We start from the raw sequence: 21,383 nt of genomic DNA on the forward strand, positions 1-21,383 counted from the left end.
CGTCAGTAGCGGTTGGTCTTCAGGGTTTCTACTCCACGGCCGTATTTCATACGGGTTCACATTTCCAATGCACGCTATTTTCTGCAAGTACCGCCGCTTCGCCTCTGGATGAAATCGGTCTCTATACAGTTCATTCTCTTTTGAGCTGCTTTTAAGCATCTTTCTTGTAGTCGTCGTTCCAACACAGTGTGTTTGGTTTGATTCGTAGACCCCGAAAATGGCACTGCGCTCCCATAATGCATTGCGGCGTGACGTCAACTCCAAAGCCCTATCAGCAGCTCGTCTTCCTGTAATGCAGCGGTTCCCAACCTTTTTTTGCTGGGCCCCCCTTGTTTTACAAGAAAAATGTTCACGCCCCCCCTTGCGCGCAGGCACGCACACGTCCTCCACCCACACACGCCCATATTTTGCTCCATTGTGGTTTATTTCACACCTCAAACATTTAGTAAACAGTTAAGCAAATACAAGTAAACTGCAGGTAGTAATAAATAAACCACTAACTCTTTTACGCTGCGTACACGGGTGATTTTGAACACGCAGCTGTTTCGTCCACGTAAACGGCGTTTCGAATCACCGAAAACTGAGACTCCTTTTTTTGTGTTTCCGTGTGGACGAGGAATGCAGAGTTGGTCACGCAGCGTCAAAGCTATGTGCCTTTTTCACGCCACGCTGTGGCCACGTTATTGTTTACATGAGATGAATCGCAGAATGATAGAGACGAAATACTGTTAATCTGACTGTCTGCAGGTTTACACGCAGTTACTGTCCCTCCATTACAAAGGCAGAGGCTCACGGTGTGATTATTTTACATGTAGTTGTTTTTTCCTGTGTAATAATGTTCAACATTGCTGTCAATACATTTTTCAAAAATGCCTCTCTGTGGTTAAAAGTATAAACAACTGTGGGATCCTGTTTTTCCGTGATTTAAACAGCCCAGCGCTGCTCCCGACGCAGGGAAGACCTGCAGGGAGACCTGCCTCAGCACCTGTGCAGGTGAAGCCAAAGGGCAGATTTGCTTCACCATATTTTCTTTGGCTTAGAATGAAGTTGGTTTGGAAACATATTCAGCGATGCTTCATCTCCTGCTTTGCGTTTGTGTGGGCGCCGTGCTAGCAGTGTCCAAGCGGTTTGTTTTTTCCCCCCTTTTCATTCCGCGCCCCCCCTGCAATGGCTCTGCGCCCCCCACAGTTTGGGGAGGTCTGCTGTAATGGATCCTTTTGGTTATAGATGGCGCCGGTGTACGTGGCTGCTCGTCTGTCGCTGTTTGTTTTAATGTTAGTCCCGTCATGTGTCACTCAGGAAACCCGGTAAAGGCTAGGGCTGCCACGATTTGTCGACTAGTCACGATTACGTCGACTATCAAAATCGTCGACGACTGATTTAATAGTCGACGCGTCGTTTGAAGCTTTGTAAGATCCCAAAAGACGCAGGAATAAGTAGCAGGATTTAAGAGTGTAATAACGGACTGAAACAGAAGATGGCAGCACTGCATGTACAAGGATGTCAGCTACCGTTAAACCCCGAAGAAGAAGAAGAAGAAGAAGAAGCAGCTGTGTCCCAGAATTCATAGCGCGGCCCAGCTCAGTTTCCAACAATGGCGGCAGCTAGTTAGTTTTAATGTTACTCTTATTATTCTTTCTGGGTCACAAAATAAACGTTTAACATATTTTCAGGCGAGAATGTAGCTGTGTAAACCTCAAATATCTGCTCAGTTTATCAGGACACCACATATTTTCAAAAGCGCTCCGACGTTTTCGGAGACGTCTGTTACCCACTAGCTCGTTAGCTAGCCGGAGCTAGGCTAACTAGCGCCGTGAGAACACCGGACTCCCCGCAAATCGTTTTCAAACCCACCGCTGTCTTTCACTACTCAGGTTAAACATGATATATGAGTCACTTAGATAACTTAAAATGTTGTTGTTTGGCTTTTTTTAGTATTTTATTTGTTCCTGAGTAAATCGGTTTGGCTGAGATTAAAGTTATAGTTTTTACACAGCTGAATAAACGTCAAGCAGACAGCTGATTATCAGAAGTGTGAGATGCTCCAGAATATACTCCGGTGTCCTGTTATTAGTGATGGGCAGATGAAGCCCCATGAAGCACTGAAGCTTTTCATCCAATTGGTTCACCCCAGCGCAAAGCTTCATGAAGCTTCATTTGCTCTAGCAGGACACCTACTGGACGTAAAAATAATAGCTGGCATGAATTTGAAGAGTGTGGCATTTTGCACACAGCCTGTAAATGTCAACAACAAAAGGAGTGTGTAAAACATCTATATTGTAGTGATGCAGTATACTGTGTATATTTATAGTGGCAGTATGGAAAATGATTATTTGGAAATGCTTAAAATGGAAATGATCATTTACTGTGAGGTGAGGTGTGGTTGGGGTGTGGACAGTGGTTGTGCTTTTGTAACGTTGAGGTATGGACAGCTACACACTGAGGCTTTGAGCCTCAGTCCTGCCTGTTCACATTTTATTCTGTAAAAACTAAATTTTCACTGCTTTTATGACCTTTTTAGTGGGGAGAACATAGCTAGGATTTAATGATTTAACAAATCTTTTGAATCCTTTGTCCTCCACAATGCTAAATGGCTGGGAGTCCTCAATCACCATGGTAACCAGGTCTTCATCTATTTGAGATTGTTCTCCTGAGGAAAGACAATAAAGATAAAGCACAAATATAAATATCACACACGTAACTTATAACAGTTGTATAATATTGTTATATCATTTAGTAACATTACTGCATCCTATATTATCATTGCATTTGATGGCTCACCTGGTCTTGCTCCACAATCGGTGTCCCCCTTATTCTCATGCAAAGCTCTGTAGTGCCTAAGCATGGATGAGGTGTTGTTGTTATATCCCAGCTCCCTGGCACATAGCAAACACTTCACCTTGTACAAAAGTCAAGACAGCTCAACATGAATTGTATTGCACCATCAGTATCATGAAAATACATCTTCTGTAGAAATTTACATACCTTGTTGGGAGGAATAAGATCAAAATGTTCCCACACAGGGGAGGACATCCTCCTCTTCTTAGCTGGCTCCATTCTCTCCTGACTTTCTCTCCTCACTCTCATAAACCTCCAAACGGTCTCCAAACTCTCACTAACCGCAACTCTCCATCAAACACCCACATTTTTGAATGAAGTCTGAGGGTTTATATCGCTGTCATATCTCGCGGCAAAGTTCGAACCACTTCATGAACCAGTCACGTGGTACAGCCGGGCAGCGAGGCTTCGGACATCATCATTTTCAGCTCCTCCCATAAATGAAGCAAGCCTCGATACGCGCTTCGCGGAAACGCCCCCTCCATTACTCGACACACGCTCCGAAGCCTCGATACAGAACGTCCCATCACTACCTGTTATATTTTAGACAGCAAGGAGTTTATTAAACTTCACCGAAACAATCTGCAAATTTCATTAAAATTTAATAAACTATCATCTTGTCTTTATTTTTAGTTAGCACCTTAAACACTTAAAGCTGTAAGCTAATGATAGTTATATAAGAGCAGATGCTGCTGGTGCAATAAGCTGTAGTTTTACGTCTAATGGATGATGATCTGATTAGTCGACTAATCGCAAAAATAATCGGTGACTAGTCGACTATCAAAATAATCGTTTGTGGCAGCCCTAGTAAAGGCGTGGAGGTAGCACGGAAGATCCCCGTTGTCGGCTTGGATGATGCTCCGCTCCTTCGTGACCCCGTTCTCCTCGGCTCCTTTTCTTTGTGGCGTGAACGCAAACCTGCCGTCAGTGACGGCTTATTTCATGCCTGGTGTGACAGAGGGAGGAGCAGGAAACCACAAAACACTTTAACCTCCTAGGACCTGCGTCTACATATGTGGACATTTTGGGTTATTTAGACCAAAATACTCAAATTTGCTCTACATGGGCCTGATGTCCACTTACGAGGACGTTATGCTGCTGCTGTTCTATCAACATTTTAAATGAATATCCTCACATCTGGATATTATTTTCATCAGAAACAAAAATCAGGTAAAAAACAATCTGGTAATTCTTTGTTTTCACATTGATCAGGTCCCAATCAGCCCAAATATCAGAGAGAAATTAAAAACGCTGCTGTGGAAGAGTTCAGGTCTCAGGAGGTTAAACATTTGTCATAAGAGCAGTCAATAAAACGATGTGTTCATTCTGAGCTTCATGAGCTAAACGTTTAACAGAGAAGCAGCGGCGAACGCGTCGTTCCCTCCTGGTTTGTTTCAGTCCCGCCTCCTTTCTGTCTGACGGCGGTCAGCACCTGTGTGACCTCCGCCCGTCCTCTGGCACCTCGTTGATAATCAGGAGGCAGCGTTTCATTTTATCCCTGCCAACATCTTAATCTGCATAAGGTCGCGTTGCCGGGCACGCGTCCCCCTGACTGTGAAATATTAATGAAGCGTTGGCATGCAGCGCCTTGTGTGCTGATGTCGTGTTAATGAGATACGAGGAAGAAGGCTGAGCGGCCGCAGACGACCTCCATCATCTGATGGAGGATGCTGATGGTTAAAGCCCACAGACGCTGCAGGAAAGCAAGGAGACCCCGCCCACGCTGAGCACTCGTATCTGAGGACGTTGCCTGAGAGTCTCTGACCTGCACGGAGTCTGCTCGCATCACGGCGTCGGACGAACATCAGCCGTGAAACCGTCACTTACATCACAGCCCCTCCCCACCCTGAGGGTCACATCCAGCCTCAGCAGGTTGGCGTGATTAATTATTCAGTATACAACAAAAAGATACACCATCAAAATGAAAAACAGTAAAAAACTCGACTGAACCAGCTTAAAAATCAGAAACAATAAAAAAGTCCAAACTGTGGTTTGCACGCGTCCAGATACGATGGAAAGTCTCTGAAGCAGTGAAACAGTGACAGTGATGGAAACGGACAAATAAAGTGGGCCGTAAGGAGCCGGCTTGCTATTCTTTATTCAGAGCTTCCTCCTCATGGATACACGTCAATAAAAAATGCATTAGCTTTATTGCAGAGCAGGAAGCATCTGCTGCAGGCTGAAGAAGAGCGGGCACTATCGTGATGGAGGAGGCAGAGCAGCTCTCTGAAGATCGGCGTTCATCTCCTGCTTTCTGACATCGTCTCACAGCCACAGGCCCACTGGAGCAGCTTTTTCCCCACTCTTATTATTCTTTGTCTCCTTCATGTTTGAGGCACAGGTTTGGAACCACAGTTCCCATGATGCTTTGTCATAAATAAACAGGAAGTACGTTCTAAGAGTCCTGAATGGAAATCAAAACTCTGGCCCTCAGACGGCTCTCGGTGAGTCAGTCGTAGTAAAGATGGAGGTCAGCGTGCTTCTTTTCTCTGAGATTACTGCTGTCTGCTCCACGCTGTTGTGGGAGGAGCCAGAGGCAACAATGACGCATTTACAGCGTCCAAAGGAAGATGTTAGCAGAGAACAAGTGAGATAGGCAGGGAGAATAAGAAAGACAGGAGTACTGGGAGGCTGCAGTGTTGGTCGCAGTGACCATTACGTTTACAGTTCAGTTTGATGTGTATGGCTCCAAATCAAAACAACAATAAGTGAATTCTAAAAATAGACATCAAAGTGAAAGTAATGATGTTCTGACGTGAAGCTTCGTCTGTTCGTCTGGAAGCAGGATTAACTCTGCTCGACTCGGATCTCATCTTGTCCACGTCCCGCTAACAGAAAAGTTGTCCTCGCAGACAAATACAAACATATTTATAGAATAAGCTTCATTAAACTTTAAGATTCATTTAACATTATTTCAACCCTCTAATAACGATCAGTGTGGGAAACATTTTCTTCAGAATTGCAGTTTTATGTGAGGTTAAGGTTTCACTAAAGGAATCATTGTAAAAGATTCAACGGTCAGCTAAAAATATTTAGATGATAACAACAGAAGTGAAGGAAGGAGAAAGGTGAAGACATCAGACTGACAGAGCCGTCTCACTGATGCGTCACACTCCCACGCCCGGAGGATTTCTATCCAGCAGCTTTGACAGACGGGAGTCTTTTAATGTGGCGGGGAGAGAAAACAGGCTGGAGCATCCTCTCAGATACGGCACCTACGTCACCTTCATCATCCCAGCACTGCTTCCGTTTCCATTTCAGAGACTTATTTTTTCACACTGGTCATATTTCATGGCTGTGGTGTAAACACGAACGTCTCCGAGTATGAAAGGTTCACTCAGAGTTCAGCAGGTGGGAGGAAGCACCGTCCTCCTCGTCTTCAGTCTGGAGCTCCTCCCAGTAAACCTGCAGACAGATGCTAACCCGATGCTGTTAGCATCGGGTTAGCATCGGCACAGTTCGGCACAGACGTGCTCAGACGTCATGATGAATGAGGCGGGTGCTGTGATGGATGCTGTGATGGAGGAGCAGCGATGGTGCATCATCGGCTTCGTCACCTGTGTGATGCATCGCCGCTCACGGACAGTGGGACACAGAGCGTGTCAGCTGTTCTGTGCAAACAGCCAGACCTCCACCCGTGTCCCCTTTGCGCCACCATCCAGTAGTTTAGTACAGTTTGTTTCATTTTCACCAAAAAAATCTGTTTTTCTGTGAACTGACAGCGCGAGGGCTTCGCTTCAGATTTGTGGGGTCAGAGGTGAGGTCACTTCCTCCCACAGGTGAAGTGTGAGGAGGTTAAAACTGTTTCTGGCCTTCATGAAACACAACAGAGACCACGTCACCATAGACGGCATCTCTTTGAAAGGTTCGATGGCCTTCAGTCCAAACCGGTGGCGCGTGGCGTTTGTTGCAGTGCAACAACAGGTGTGCCTCCGTTTGCCTTTCAGGGTTAACGTGAACCACGTGGGCGCTGCAGGTCTGAGCTGATCGCCTTCTCGAGGCCAGGTAAGCAGCCTGTAGGACCCTGTTACATACAGGTGTGGATGTGACAGGTAGGACTGAACCATCGTTCGTGGTCTGGAGCTTCCTCTGTGAGACCAAACCGAGTCGAGGATCAGGCTTACCCTCCACAGAAGCTCCACGTCAGTGTGGGTGCAGCGTCTTCCTGTACCGGCATCAGCGTCGGGGAAACCGACAGACCCGCACCCTCAACCCGGCTGCCGTGACAGGAAAATGAGGACTACGGCAGGGCAAGTATAACGGCGCCGTTAGGAGGAGCACGGTTTCTCGGGTCGTTCTAAAGATGCTTCTTCATCACTATCAGCTCTTTAACCTCGCTTAGAGCAGGTGGGTCCACAGCATCTGTTACCATGGCGACGTGTCCCTCCTTATAAACGCTGAGAGCAGAGTGAAACCACAGACTCTGCTTCAGTGATGATGTCATCAGTGCAGACAGAGAGGTTTGGTTCTGATTGGTGTGTTTGGGGTGGGCGGTACCTCGCTGCTGCTCACCTGTAGGCCTGAAGCTTCTCGTCGCCCCGCCTCCACGCAGCTTTGAGATGAGCTCATCGGCTTATTTCTCCTCGTGTGATCCGACGCAGCACTTTATCTCCTGCTGCTCGCCCACCGCACTAAAAACTTTCCCACTGCTTTAATGTGTCTTTCTCAACTCTGAGACGCCGAGGCCGCCGCCCAATTTATCACCTGTCAGGAGGCAAAGACGCGATCTGAGAGGTGTGTTTCAGTGAGCGTGACCTCGTGTTTTAACCAGCTGTTTGTTCCCCTCCATCGCCCCTGCAGGTGTGTACCCATCCCTGCAGTATAAGAGTGCACAGGCTCAGGATGATAACACAGCAGTGACGCCGATCGATCGCTCCGTTGTTTTTAAACAATAACAATCATAAATACAACATAACATAAAATTCTGAGCGTTTCATCAGCGTCTAAAGAAGCTGAGGCTGTTTTCCTTCGTGCTCTGACGCTGAATTTTCAATTCTAATTGTCTTTTTAATGTTTCGCTCAGCAGGGACTTATTACCAACCAGGCAGCAGCACTTTGACTCCTCTTAGTTCACAGATTTGTAGATTAGAGGTGAAGAACTCAGAGGTGCAGCCGACCCGCTGTGACCGCTTCACACGTTCAAGTTTTCATTCTTTGCTGTGACTGAGGGGGAATTTTTAACGTGATGGTCCAGTTTATTTTTGTTTATTTTCATTCTGCAGAAACAGGAGCAGATTACGGGAACATCAAACCCGGAGAACAAACTGACTCTGCTGCAGCCTTTGCTCATGTTCATATCTCAGGGACTAACCGTGCTCTTATACTGAAGGCAGTTTCACTGCCCCGCCCACTTCACATCACTATGGGCTGCCTGCCATGGTTAATGAAGTACGTTGGCCCTGAGAGGCCAAACGGACTGCAACTTGCAAAGAAAACACCACTAATAAGAAAAACGCTGCAAAAGCACACAAAAAGACAATGGAAATAGGAAAAACAGATTTCCAAAACACAAGGTGTCTGGGGAGACAATAACCCGACGGACCAGTTGCAGGAACCAAAACATGCTAAGAATTGTGCTGGGAGACACTTAAAAGAAGTGGAGGATCTATCGGTTTTGTGAGGAAAGAAAAGATGAGAGGTAAGCGTGTTAGCCTGACTATTAGCCTACAGTTCCGTCTTGAGTATGATATCGATCATGATAAAACACGACTACCATGTTTTGGGTTCCTGCAACTGGTCCGTCAGGTCATTGTCTGCCCAGAAACACTTGTGTTTTTTCCTATTTCTGTTGTCGTTTTTCTTATTTCCGTTGTATTTTGTGTTCTTTTGCACCATTTTTCTTATTGCTGGTGTTTTCTTAAGTTGCAGTCCGTTTGGCCTCTCAGGGCCACCGTAGGGAAGTCACTGCTTCACTGGTAGCAGCTTATTAACACAAGCAATCAGAACTAAACCTGTTAATCCGGTACAAAGACGACGTGTTGGGAACGTTTCTGTGACCCGGGGACGGACGGACGCGCTGCAACGTTACAGCAGTTCATTCACTCGTGGTGTTGGCAGTGGGCGGAGGTGGTGATAGAGCGAGGAATCTGAAGCTATCCTCATTCCTGTCGGGCTTGCACTGAAGGAAGCGCTCCGCTGGCGACATGCTGGGTTTTGGGTTGGCGGCGGAAACCCTCCCAGATAATCTCAGAGGCGGCTCAGTGACAGCAGGGTTCTCCTCGCCGTGCTGTCCGTCTTTTATTGATGAGCAGGAAATGAATATTTGAAGGCAGAGCCTCGGTATGAGCGTGACTCTGGGGTAACTGAACTCCTCACGCTCAATTATTCAGGAGCTCACAGCGACACCGAGCGCGGCGCCAAGAACAGACGACACTGGCTCAGCTACGCCTTCCAGAGAGCAGCAGAGTCCAGTACTAAGGCTTTACTGGAAACCAGTGAGTGCAGGCAACAGCTCACGTCATCTCAGTTTGAGTTTTGGCGCTCCTCGCTGCAGGAATCGTGTCACAGCGAGGAGGCTGGGCAGTGTTCAATGATTAGCGTGACTACGTTGCGTTACCGCCACAAGCAGGAGGAGGAGCCTCTCACCAGCTTCCACTAAACATCAGGAAGATCGCGTTAACCACGAGATGCTGTACCAATGACATCATCGGTCACACATGCTGTTTGACAGCTGGACACAAACCAGACCACACCGAGCTCAGGGGTGTTCTCGTCATTTTTTACTGCTTTTACACAAGAAGTGAAGACGGAGGCGTCTTTGTTGACCCCGCCTTCAAACATCGCGGCATTCCTCAGTGGATCAGAACAAACCTAAACCTCACGCTCGCCCGACGTTGCTCTGGAGGGAGGAACTGAGCGATGCTGACGTGCTCGCTGCAGCGATGCTGCTGCTTTGCTCAGTGAGGCTGACTCGTCAGCTGTGACGACCTTTACTGTGTTTTATTTTCTGAGGAATAAAAGTATGAATGTAATTGGTGAGATGCAATGATGTCATCGTGCAGTGCTTCTATTGAGATCTCTGATGAGGAGCGAGGAGGTCAGCTTGGCAGTCTTCTATCTCGCCTCAGAGGCCCCACCCACACGGGACCTCCGCCTGAGCTCAGAACACTTCTCCATGCTGTGATCTCAGTCAGGCGGCTTCTGTGTGAGCACCTCTTTCACGGAAGTGCTCGTTGGCAAGATAGTGTAGCTCGGTGTGGCGTAGGACGCGGATCTTAACGAGCTCTGGCAGGCGTCCTCAGGATTAATGTTCAGGAGAAGGATTAAGGCTATAAAGATGGGCGGGCTTTGCCAGGTGATGATGGTAAGCCCCTCAGTGGCGCCGTGCTCTCTACGTTGAGCTTGCAGAGGTTTGAAGGCTGAGCGTGGATGATGAGACACCGTGCAGCAGAGTCACATGATGCCATCAAATCTGCTGCTGAGTCTCAGTCACCTTCAGGGAGCGTTTGGAGGCGGGGTTTCAGAGAAATAGAGCTTGTCACTTGTTAATGTTTGCCTGACAGCTAACACACGCTTCATGTTCCTGCACCATGTACGTGTCCAGAGTCCCGCCTCCTTTATTTATCGAAGTAAACATAAACGCAGATCCAGATTTCTTTGGCGTGAGCTCCGCCTCAGCAGCACTCTACCGATCGTAAGTGTCTTCCTGACGGACGCCATCATCAGAACAGGCAGGTGTGCTCTGTTAGCTGTGGCTAACCAGGTGTGATGGGGTTATGGCGTTATGTCCATCATCGTGATGACAGTATCACTGAACGTGGGTGGGGCTTAAGAGAACACCGGGATGTGTCTCAGAGGAGCAGCCCGTACCTGCACGGCTGGGACAGGTAACACGCAGGCATGCTCAGTGCGCCACCCTGCAGCTGAACTGTGCAGAGCTTCACTTTTCCTGATTATTGATCAGCACCTGCTGGAGGACTAACATGTGACCTGCCCGCCTCCCAGGGCTCTTACACTGAGGTTTACAGGGACGCCGGCAGGCAGAGTGGGCGGCGGCCAAAATACCTGAAACGCCCAGCTTTGCTCTAAATCGGAGATGGTGGTTTTGGTTTGATCGCCATCTGTGGTCAGTGTGGACGATCAGGCTGCACACCTAGACTTGTAGTCAAGACCTGAGATCTGAGACAGCGAGACCAAGACCACGTAAAAGTGGTCTTGAGACATCGTACTCTAGCGTCACCGTCCCAACAGTCTGTGGCTCAGGACGAACAGCTTCTAATCAAGTCCTGGCTCCTCCCACCTGCTCATCAAGCTGTGTGTGTGATTGGGTGAAGGCCTAGAGTACAAAGTACTTCAAGTCCTCGCAGTAGAAACATGACCGCCACATCATTCTGACAGGTCTGATTAGCTGGAGGCGGAGCAAATCTGCAAACCAGGCTCCTCACCTGTTTGGTGAGGCTCCTGTCAGATGTGTCAGCAGTCCGGAGGCTCTAAGAAGATGATGATGATGGTGGGGAGCGCTCCTCTCTGGACTCGTCGCTTCGTGGCACCTCAGCTGAGTGACGAAGACTCTGCTGGCAGTGTGATGAAGAAGTGGGCTGTAAGCTTTTTGCCCTGAGACCGCCCCCTTCTCCTCCTCGTGATGAAGCAGCAGTCTTCGTGCTCTGAGCAGCGTCTGTGATTCGTGACTCGGGAAACAGACTGAAGCACCAGCTCCCAACCCCCATCTCTACCTCCACCCTCACCTCCACCAGCAGCACCGTCTGCAGTGTAAAGATAGCTCCAACCCCCAAGAGCTGGGTAGTCAGAGGACTGACGGATGCACTGGGTGGAGGCGATTCCACACAAACACACGTCTGCTGATTAGAAATCACACGGAGACCCATCAGTTACACGTGAAGTGTGACAAAAACATGGCTGCTGTTAGTGGGCGGGGTCTATCAGGGAGCAGGTGGACACGCTGAACCCGATGACTGCCAAAAGCACCAACATCAGAGCTGGGACACGGTGCAATGGCGAGCCGGCGGCGGCGGCAGTGCGATGATTTGGGCGATGTCTGTGATGATGACCGTGACACGTACCATCGACCTCAGTGTTGATGCAGCGCATTGTCCTTTCAATGTGTGACTGACGCACGTGCGCACACACACAGTCACTGAGCATGCTCAATGAAACAGATGGGATTCTGTGTTTGAATGTGAACCTGCTGAAAGTGCAGCAAAGTTTGTAATAAACAGCTGTGTGTGTGTGTGTGTCTGTGTGTGTGTGTGTGTGTGCATGTGTGTGTGTGTGTGTGTGTGTGTCTGTGTGTGTGTGTGTGTGTGCATGTCTGTGTCTGTGTGTGTGTTAAAGCTGTCACGTCTCTTTGTCAGAGTGAACGTTTTACACTGAGCCGGGATGAAGACAGCTGCATCATAAATCCTCAGAGTGGTACCTGCAGCACTCTCTCTCACACACACACACACACACACACACACACACACAGACACACACAGACACACACAGACAGACACACACACACACACACACAGACACACACAGACAGACACACACACAGACACACACACACACAGACACACACACAGACACACACAGACACACACACACACAGACACACACAGACAGACACACACAGACACACAGACACACACACAGACACACACACAGACACACACACACAGACACACAGACACACACACACAGACACACACACACAGACACACACACACACACAGACACACACAGACAGACACACACACAGACACACACAGACAGACACACACACACACACACACAGACAGACACACACACACAGACAGACACACGGACACAGACACACACACACAGACACACACACACACACACACAGACACACACAGACAGACACACACACAGACACACACAGACAGACAGACACACAGACACACACACAGACACACACAGACAGACAGACAGACACACAGACACACACACAGACAGACACACACAGAACGTGGTTTTTATTAAGGAGTCAGAGTTTAATATTTGATCTGCTCTCGTGTGAAACAGCAGAAACACGGCGACACAACAAACGAGGCAACGGCTCAGCCAGAAAACAAAGGTTCATCTTGACTCTGACGATGTACGCCGCTCTGTGAACGATGGAGGGTGGAGGTCTCCATCTGTCAGCAGGCGAACCGGCCGGGCTCCGTTAGCTCAGGAGGAGCAGAGTGGCTGCAGAACTGAGCCGGCTCTTTATCCGAGTACCCCGGAGTACGGGGCGTTGGCCCGGTGTGACGAGTCGTTCGGTCCCTGTAAACCGCAGCCGATGACAACCAGCACCTCCAAATTGGAGGCCATGGTCCTCAATCAGAAATGGGTGAAGGGCGCACTCCAGGTGTGGGACCAGCTGCTGCCCCAGATGGAGGAGTTTAAGTATGTCAGGGTTTTGTTCACGAGTGAGGGGAGGCGAGGGTGTCAGGTGGACTGGGGTCAGCTTCAGCCCTGACTCGGGGTTCCACCTCAAAGCTGGAGGAGGGGGCAGGGGAGAGGGAGGTCCGGGGTCTCTGTTCGGACTGTTGCCTCCATCATTTGGGCGGAGATAAGTGGCATGGTTAACTGTCTAGCGTCCAGCAGGGGGCGACTGCTCGGGTTGTGGATGAAGTCTGATTGGGTGGATGTGAGGAAACGAGCCTCCTGATGAGTTTCTTGCTCAGATGCTGTTTCAGGTGAGACCGAACAAAGCTTATTGTGGAGGTGACGTTCTGCTCAGAGGAGCAGGGTTAGGGCGGGGCTACACCGAGCGTCTTCGGTCACACCCGTCACGTCTGGTTTGAGAACACAAAGCTGAAGAAAACGCCGGCTGGAGGCTTCGTTTCTGTGACGCGCTCTCCTGAAGCTTCAGTAAAGCTTTTCTCAAAGAAGCAGACTTGAGAGGGAAAATGGCCTAAATGACAGAGAAGAACGAAAAACATCAGTTCAGGTGTTCAGGCTCCACACAGCCCTGACCTTTAACCTCTCTCAACACTGGTCAGTCACACCAAGACAATAAAACACGGCATAGCTTCAGCGTCTCAAACGCGAAGCCCTAAATCTGCATTGTTTCTAATGGCCAGCAGGGGGCGATCCAAGACCTCATCTGAGCTCAAAAAGATTCTTTCTGTTAAACTGGTGTCATCATGTGTTGCCACCAGAGGGCGCTCTCTACAGCTCAAGCATCCAGCTGAGCTCAGCGAGCTGATAGGTGTGTGTGTGTGTGTGTGTGTGTGTGTGTGTGTGTGTGTGTGTGTGTGTGTGCGTGCTGACACAAAAGCCTGGATTAGTCACATGTTTTCTGTGTGTGGGACAGTGAGATGCGCTCTGGGTAATAAATAACCAGGAGCTGCAGCGGGATGCCACCGCCGCTAACCTTCAGTGTCAGGAAACTGCTGAGAGGCCACCTGGGCCTGCCAGCTGCATGCGTGTGTGTTTGTGTGTTAGTAATGTTGCGTGGACACAAACCAATAAAACAACAGCAAGTTGGAGTGAGGTCAGCCAGTTCAGGTTTAAAGTTTGATCAGACGTTCAGCTCTGTGAGGACGTAGAGTCCTGAGGTTCAGTCAGGTCGTCACATGACTGTTAGAGGGCTCTGATTGGGTTTCAGGGTCACACAAATGTTTGACATGGTGATACACACATGCATATGTGTGTGAAGATGAGGAGTGTGTGTGTGTGCCTGCTATGAATACACACCAACAGGCCACAGGAAGGATGCCCTCCTGTGTTCAAAGGTCACACGTTGTGTTTTTGTGTTCCAGTGATCTCACCGCGTTTCCAGCATGTAACCTCACACACATGCAGAAACTACACGAAGCAGTGGCTGTTGTGGGCGGGGCCAGTTGTTATTCGTGTGAAATGATGTGACTCGGTGGTCGTGTGGGGAGCGAGCGTCTTGGAGAGCTGCGCTGAATAAACTCGATTAGACCGATGATTTAAACTGAGAGCGCCGGCTGTTACCAGCAGCACAGTAGCTGGTCAGCAGCTCATCCATCCACAGCATGACGAAGGTCACCGCAAACGAGTCACATCATCTTCATCATCTTCACAGCTCTCGCAGCACGAAGGCAGCATCAGCTCGCAGCGAAGTGTGAGGAATGAGCCCGAGGAGCTGCTGCACCCGAACTGGACACACACACACACACACACACACACACACACACACTAGAACACACACACACACTAGAACACACACACACACTAGAACACACACACACACACACACACACTAGAACACACACACACACACACTAGAACACACACTAGAACACACACACACACACACTAGAACACACACACACACACACACACTAGAACACACACACTAGAACACACACACACACACTAGAACACACACACTAGAACACACACACACACACTAGAACACACACACACACACACACACACACACACACACACTAGAACACACACACACACACACACACACACACACTAGAACACACACACACACACACACTAGAACACACACACACACACTAGAACACACACACACACACACACTAGAACACACACACACACACACTAGAACACACACACTAGAACACACACACACACACTAGAACACACACACACACACACTAGAACACACACACACACACACACACACACACACACTAGAACACACACACACACACACACTAGAACACACACACACACACACTAGAACACACACACACACTAGAACACACTAGAACACACACACACACACACACACACACACACACACACTAGAACACACACACACACACACACACTAGAACACACACACACACACACACACACTAGAACACACACACACACACACACACACACACACTAGAACACACACTAGAACACACACACACACACACACACACACTAGAACACACACACACACTAGAACACACACACACACACACTAGAACACACACACACACTAGAACACACACACACACACACTAGAACACACACACTAGAACACACACACACACTAGAACACACACACACACTAGAACACACACACTAGAACACACACACACACACACACACACACTAGAACACACACACACACTAGAACACACACACACACACACTAGAACACACACACTAGAACACACACACACACACACACACACACACACTAGAACACACACACTAGAACACACACACACACACACACACACACTAGAACACACACACACACACACACACACACACACACTAGAACACACACACACACACACTAGAACACACACACTAGAACACACACACACACACACACACACACACACACACACACACTGGAATACACACACACACACTAGAACACACACACACTAGAACACACACACACACTAGAACAGACACACACACACACACACACACTAGAACACACACACACACACTAGAACACACACACACACTAGAACACACACACACACACTAGAACACACACACACTAGAACACACACACTAGAACACACACACACACACACTAGAACACACACACACACACACTAGAACACACACACTAGAACACACACACACACACACACACACTAGAACACACACACACACACACACACTAGAACACACACACACACACTAGAACACACACACACACACACTAGAACACACACACACACACACTAGAACACACACACTAGAACACACACACACACACACTAGAACACACACACACACACACTAGAACACACACACTAGAACACACACACACACACACACACTAGAACACACACACACACACACACACACTAGAACACACACACACACACTAGAACACACACACACACTAGAACACACACACTAGAACACACACACACACACACTAGAACACACACACACTAGAACACACACACACTAGAACACACACTCTCTCTCCCTCTCTCTCTCTCTCACTCACCCTCTCACTCTCTCTCTCACCCTCTCTCTCTCTCTCACTCACCCTCTCTCTCTCTCTCCCTCTCTCTCTCACTCACCCTCTCACTCTCTCTCTCACCCTCTCACTCTCTCTCTCTCCCTCTCTCTCTCATTCACCCTCTCACTCTCTCTCCCTCACCCTCTCACTCACACACTCACTCTCTCTCACACTCACGTGTGTTGCAGTTTGTTTTCAGCTTCATTAAATCATCCTACCCAACATAAAGTGAACGTGTCCACATACTTCTGCTCCTGACCGTGCTCTCTCCCCCCTCCTTCTCAGGTGTGCAGGTGCTGGTGGCTCCCAGGCGGCCTTCACAGAAGGTAACAGCAGCACGGCGACACCTGCTGGACTCACACAGCATCACATTTTCCAAACAGAGTAAACACATGGAGCAGAACAAAGATTAGAGTGCCATCCAGTGTCCACAGCCAGCACGACAGCTCCTGTGGTTAGACATTCATATATTTTAGTGCAACAGAAAGTTCCTGATCGGTTCTTGTGAGTCTCAGATCATCGAGGACCTTCTGCTCCACCGTTTCTAATTTACATAAAAGTTTCGGGGTCCAAAGTTTGAAGGTTTATAATGGTTGTTGTCAAGTTTTAGCTTCATGTATCAGAAACGTGTTTTTGAAACATGGCCACGGTCTTTCACTAAAACTCGGGTAATATTTAAACATGAATATCAGACTAAAGCTGTGCCCTCGAGCTGAATCAGGGTCTGTAGACACATGCATGAAACATGAGTGTTGCCTGATTAAAATATGCAGCAAAAGCAGGTCTGCATCGTCCCATATTTGAGCTGCACTAATAAAAACCTTCACACTGAAGTTTGTAGTTGGATGTAGGTGGATTTCATAACAATGTAAAATAATATTTTTAACATGAAGAAACGTCAGAAGATTCTGATCTGAGTTCAGCTCTGTAGGTTTCAGACCGGGATGTATTTAAAAATTTAATTTAAATGTAATATGTTCACATTTAGTCCTGCAGTGTCTGACAACACCCAGAATCTCAGAAAGATGATTCTGTTCAAATGCGAGGTTTTCAGAAACATTTCATCATCATCATCCTCATCCTCAGTGTTTGGACACACACACACACACACACACACACACACACACACACACACACACACACACACACACACACACACACGTTTAGGTTGGACACCTGCAGCTGAGACTGCAGACGTCCTGACTTGCATGATTGATCAGGACACTCACAGCATCAGATGGAATTCAGATTTTCAGGTTCAGAGAGTAGAACCCTGCAGAGTAGAAATATGCACAGTAGAACCCTGTAGAGCAGAAACATGCACAGTAGAAACATGCACAGTAGAACCCTGTAGAGTAGAAATATGCACAGTAGAACCCTGTAGAGCAGAAACATGCACAGTAGAAACATGCACAGTAGAACCCTGTAGAGTAGAACACTGTAGAGTAGAAACATGCACAGTATAACACTGTAGAGTAGAAACATGCACAGTAGAACCCTGCAGAGTAGAACCCTGTAGAGTAGAAACATGCACAGTAGAACCCTGTAGAGTAGAACCTTGCAGAGTAGAAACATGCACAGTAGAACCCTGTAGAGTAGAACCTTGCAAAGTAGAACCTTGCAGAGTAGAAACATGCAGAGTAGAACCTGTAGAGTCGAAAAATGCAGAGTAGAACCCTGCAGAGTAGAAACATGCACAGTAGAACCCTGCAGAGTCGAAACATGCACAGTAGAACCCTGCCGAGTAGAACCCTGCAGAGTAGAAAAGTGCAGATTAGAAACATGCAAAGTAGAACCCTGTAGAGTAGAACCTTGCAGAGTAGAAACATGCACAGTAGAACCCTGTAGAGTAGAACCCTGCAGAGTAGAACCTTGCACAGTAGAACCTGCAGAATAGAAAAATGCAGATTAGAACCCTGCAGAGTAGAACCCTGCAGAGTAGAACCCTGCAGAGTAGAAACATGCAGAGTAGAACCCTGCAGATTAGAAACGTGCAGAGTAGAACCTGCAGCGTAGAACCCTGCAGAGTAGAACCCTGCAGAGTAGAAACATGCAGAGTAGAACCTGCAGAGTAGAACCTTGCAGAGTAGAACCCTGCAGAGTAGCACCTGCAGAGTAGAAACCTGATTAATGGATCAGAACGTTTTATGTGAATCGGAGCCGCTTGGTCAAAAACAAAGCGGCTGATCATGGACTCTTTACATGCAGGAAATGGCGAGCGTGGAGGTTAAACATACAGACAACGCCCTGCGTGATGGGAAACGCCCACTGATGACATGCCCTCTGTTTCCTGTATGTGTGTGTGTTAAAGGAAGCCGACGATGCGGCAGGACGTCGTCCTGTCTCTCCGCCCGCTCTCCGTCCCCAGCCACTGTCCTCCTCGCTATTCTCTGACTCACCGCTCGGCTCAAAGCAGCCGCTCACTAAACGCCGCAGGAAGTTGCTGCTGAAGAGCAGCGTGGCGGCGTCCAGCTCCCCCACGGGCCAAGTAGAGGTGGCGCTGCAGCTGCCGAGGATGCAGGAGTCACGGCACCGCCTGCTAACAGATATCTGTGCCCAATACCAGCCGGGAGTGGATAGGCGGCCGCCGTCGCAGCGGCAGGTGTCGCGGGTGTACGTGGAGGAGCGGTCCCGGCTGCTGTACTGCGAGGTGCCCAAAGCTGGCTGCTCCAACTGGAAGCGGGTGCTGATGGTGCTGAGCGGCAGCGCCGCGTCCACACGGGACATTCCCCACGACGCGGCGCATTACGAAAACCGCCTCCCGCGGCTCAGCGGCTACAGTCGTGCTGGCGTTACCGAGCGGCTTCGCTCCTACACCAAAGCGCTGTTCGTCCGGGAGCCTTTTGAGCGCCTCGTGTCAGCGTTTCGGGACAAGTTTGAGAGCCCCAACTCATACTACCACCCCGTGTTTGGACGGGCCATCATCTCCAGGTACCGAGCCAACGCCACACATGCTGCACTGCGCTCTGGCGCCGGTGTGACCTTCAGGGAGTTTGTGCAGTACCTGCTGGATGTGCGGCGGCCCGTGGGGATGGACATCCACTGGGAGCCGGTGAGCCAGCTGTGCAGCCCATGCTTCCTGCAGTTCACCTTCATCGGGAAGTTCGAGAGCCTGGAGCGTGACGCCAACTTCCTGCTCCGAAGCATCGGGGCGCCGGCTAACCTCACGTTCCCGGACTTCAAGGACAGGAACCCACTGGCGGAGAGGACATCCTCCAGCATCACGCAGAAGTACTTCTCACAGCTCAACGCCACCGAGCGGCAGAAGGTCTTCGACTTCTACTACATGGACTACCTGATGTTCGGGTACCCCAAGCCCTTCAGCGACCTGCACTGAGCCACTGCCGCGCTCAGCATGTTTGGCTCTGTTAACGTGTCAGAGGGGTGGGACAAGCTGAGGCTGCGTACCTGTGCAGGTGTGAGAGCTCCAGACTCAGAGACTGATTTTTGTGTTTGTGTGTTTTTAACGACTTCTGTGAAGTTTGTTGAGCCGCGTCCTGCAGAGAGAAGCTGTCAGATAACGGCGGGAATCACATGGATGCTTCCGGGCTCAGACGCCGTGATGTCACACATTGACAACTTTGAGTCAATTGCTTGCGACGTTGAGGCATCAGCCAATCAGATCGCATTTAGCCAAATCTGCTCCAAACGCAGCTGTTGGCGAAAGAAGCTGAGGTGGTCTGCACAATTGCGGAGGAGGATGAGGAGATGAGCCGATGTGACCTCTGACCTCGGCGTTGTGGCAAAGACACGGTCGAGATGCTGTTTAATAATTTTTTTTAATCAGTGAATCAGGCACAAAAATATAAAAATGTTTTTCACAAAAATGTCATTTTATTATTTAACCCGACATTATGACAGCGAACAGGAAGTATGATGCTGCGGACTGACCGAGCTCTGGATTATTTTAATAAAGACCTTAAATCTGCTCGGGTGGAGGAGTGGCTCAGTTGATCATTTATGTACAGTCTGTTTAAAGCAGGAACAGGAAGTGAGGTAGGAGGTGATGCTGCAAATGTGTTTGTGGTGATTTTCAGACGACCTCGAAGCCTTAACACTGCCTTCTCACCTGTGACCACAATAAACGAGACACTCTTTGAACACCTGGAGACTCGCCTCTTATTCTGATACTCACAGGCTGACCTTTGACCTTTGTGCTCAGGTCTGGGTGTAAATAAAGTTTAGCTCCCCTAACATCACCTGCAGACCGTCAGATTTGTTATTATTCACCTGTATTTATTCATCACTGACGCTCTCCCTGTGGACCCAGTTGGACCCTCTAGTGGCCAGTCCAGGCCTGGGAGCCTCATGTTTGATAGCAGAGGCCTAAGCTGGGTTTAGATTAACCTGGGTAACTTCAGGCTTAACCTGGTTTCTATACAGATTAATCACCATGGTAACTTAAGATCAAGATTAAAGATAAATAGGTATGACATCACCGCCTACTGACCAATCAGATCTCCAGAAAATACCATTTTTGGACGATCCCTCGGACCTCTGAGCTGGAACAGCAGGTCTGTTTTATCACCGTGCGATGTCTCATGTTTCTCCGCTGATCAGTGATTTTTAAAAAGCCGTTACCTTAGAAACAAACAGCAGCATCTCATCACTGAGCGCGCTCGGAGATGAGATAATGAAATTAAAATTTTTACTT

General features: G+C 48.7%; 1 protein-coding gene across 2 annotated transcripts in view; it reads left to right on the forward strand.

Annotated features, from left to right (window-relative positions):
- LOC147326879 (carbohydrate sulfotransferase 8-like) overlaps window positions 1-20,867 on the forward strand; it is a 50,481-nt gene extending 29,614 nt beyond the window's left edge. For both annotated transcript variants that reach the window (XM_086302281.1, XM_086302282.1), the window contains exons 3-4: window positions 17,015-17,055; window positions 19,041-20,867. In XM_086302281.1, coding sequence (XP_086158407.1) covers window positions 17,015-17,055; window positions 19,041-20,066 — 1,067 coding nt within the window. In that variant the 3' untranslated portion in view covers window positions 20,067-20,867. The remainder of the gene's footprint in view (window positions 1-17,014; window positions 17,056-19,040) is intronic.
- The last annotated feature ends 516 nt before the right edge of the window (window positions 20,868-21,383 follow it).

The sequence above is a fragment of the Aulonocara sp. 'chitande type north' Nkhata Bay genome, linkage group LG7 (assembly GCF_057382095.1).
Source record: "Aulonocara sp. 'chitande type north' Nkhata Bay isolate Kocher_YH1m ecotype deep benthic linkage group LG7, A_spYH_male_GT1.1, whole genome shotgun sequence".
Taxonomy (NCBI): domain Eukaryota; kingdom Metazoa; phylum Chordata; class Actinopteri; order Cichliformes; family Cichlidae; genus Aulonocara; species Aulonocara sp. 'chitande type north' Nkhata Bay.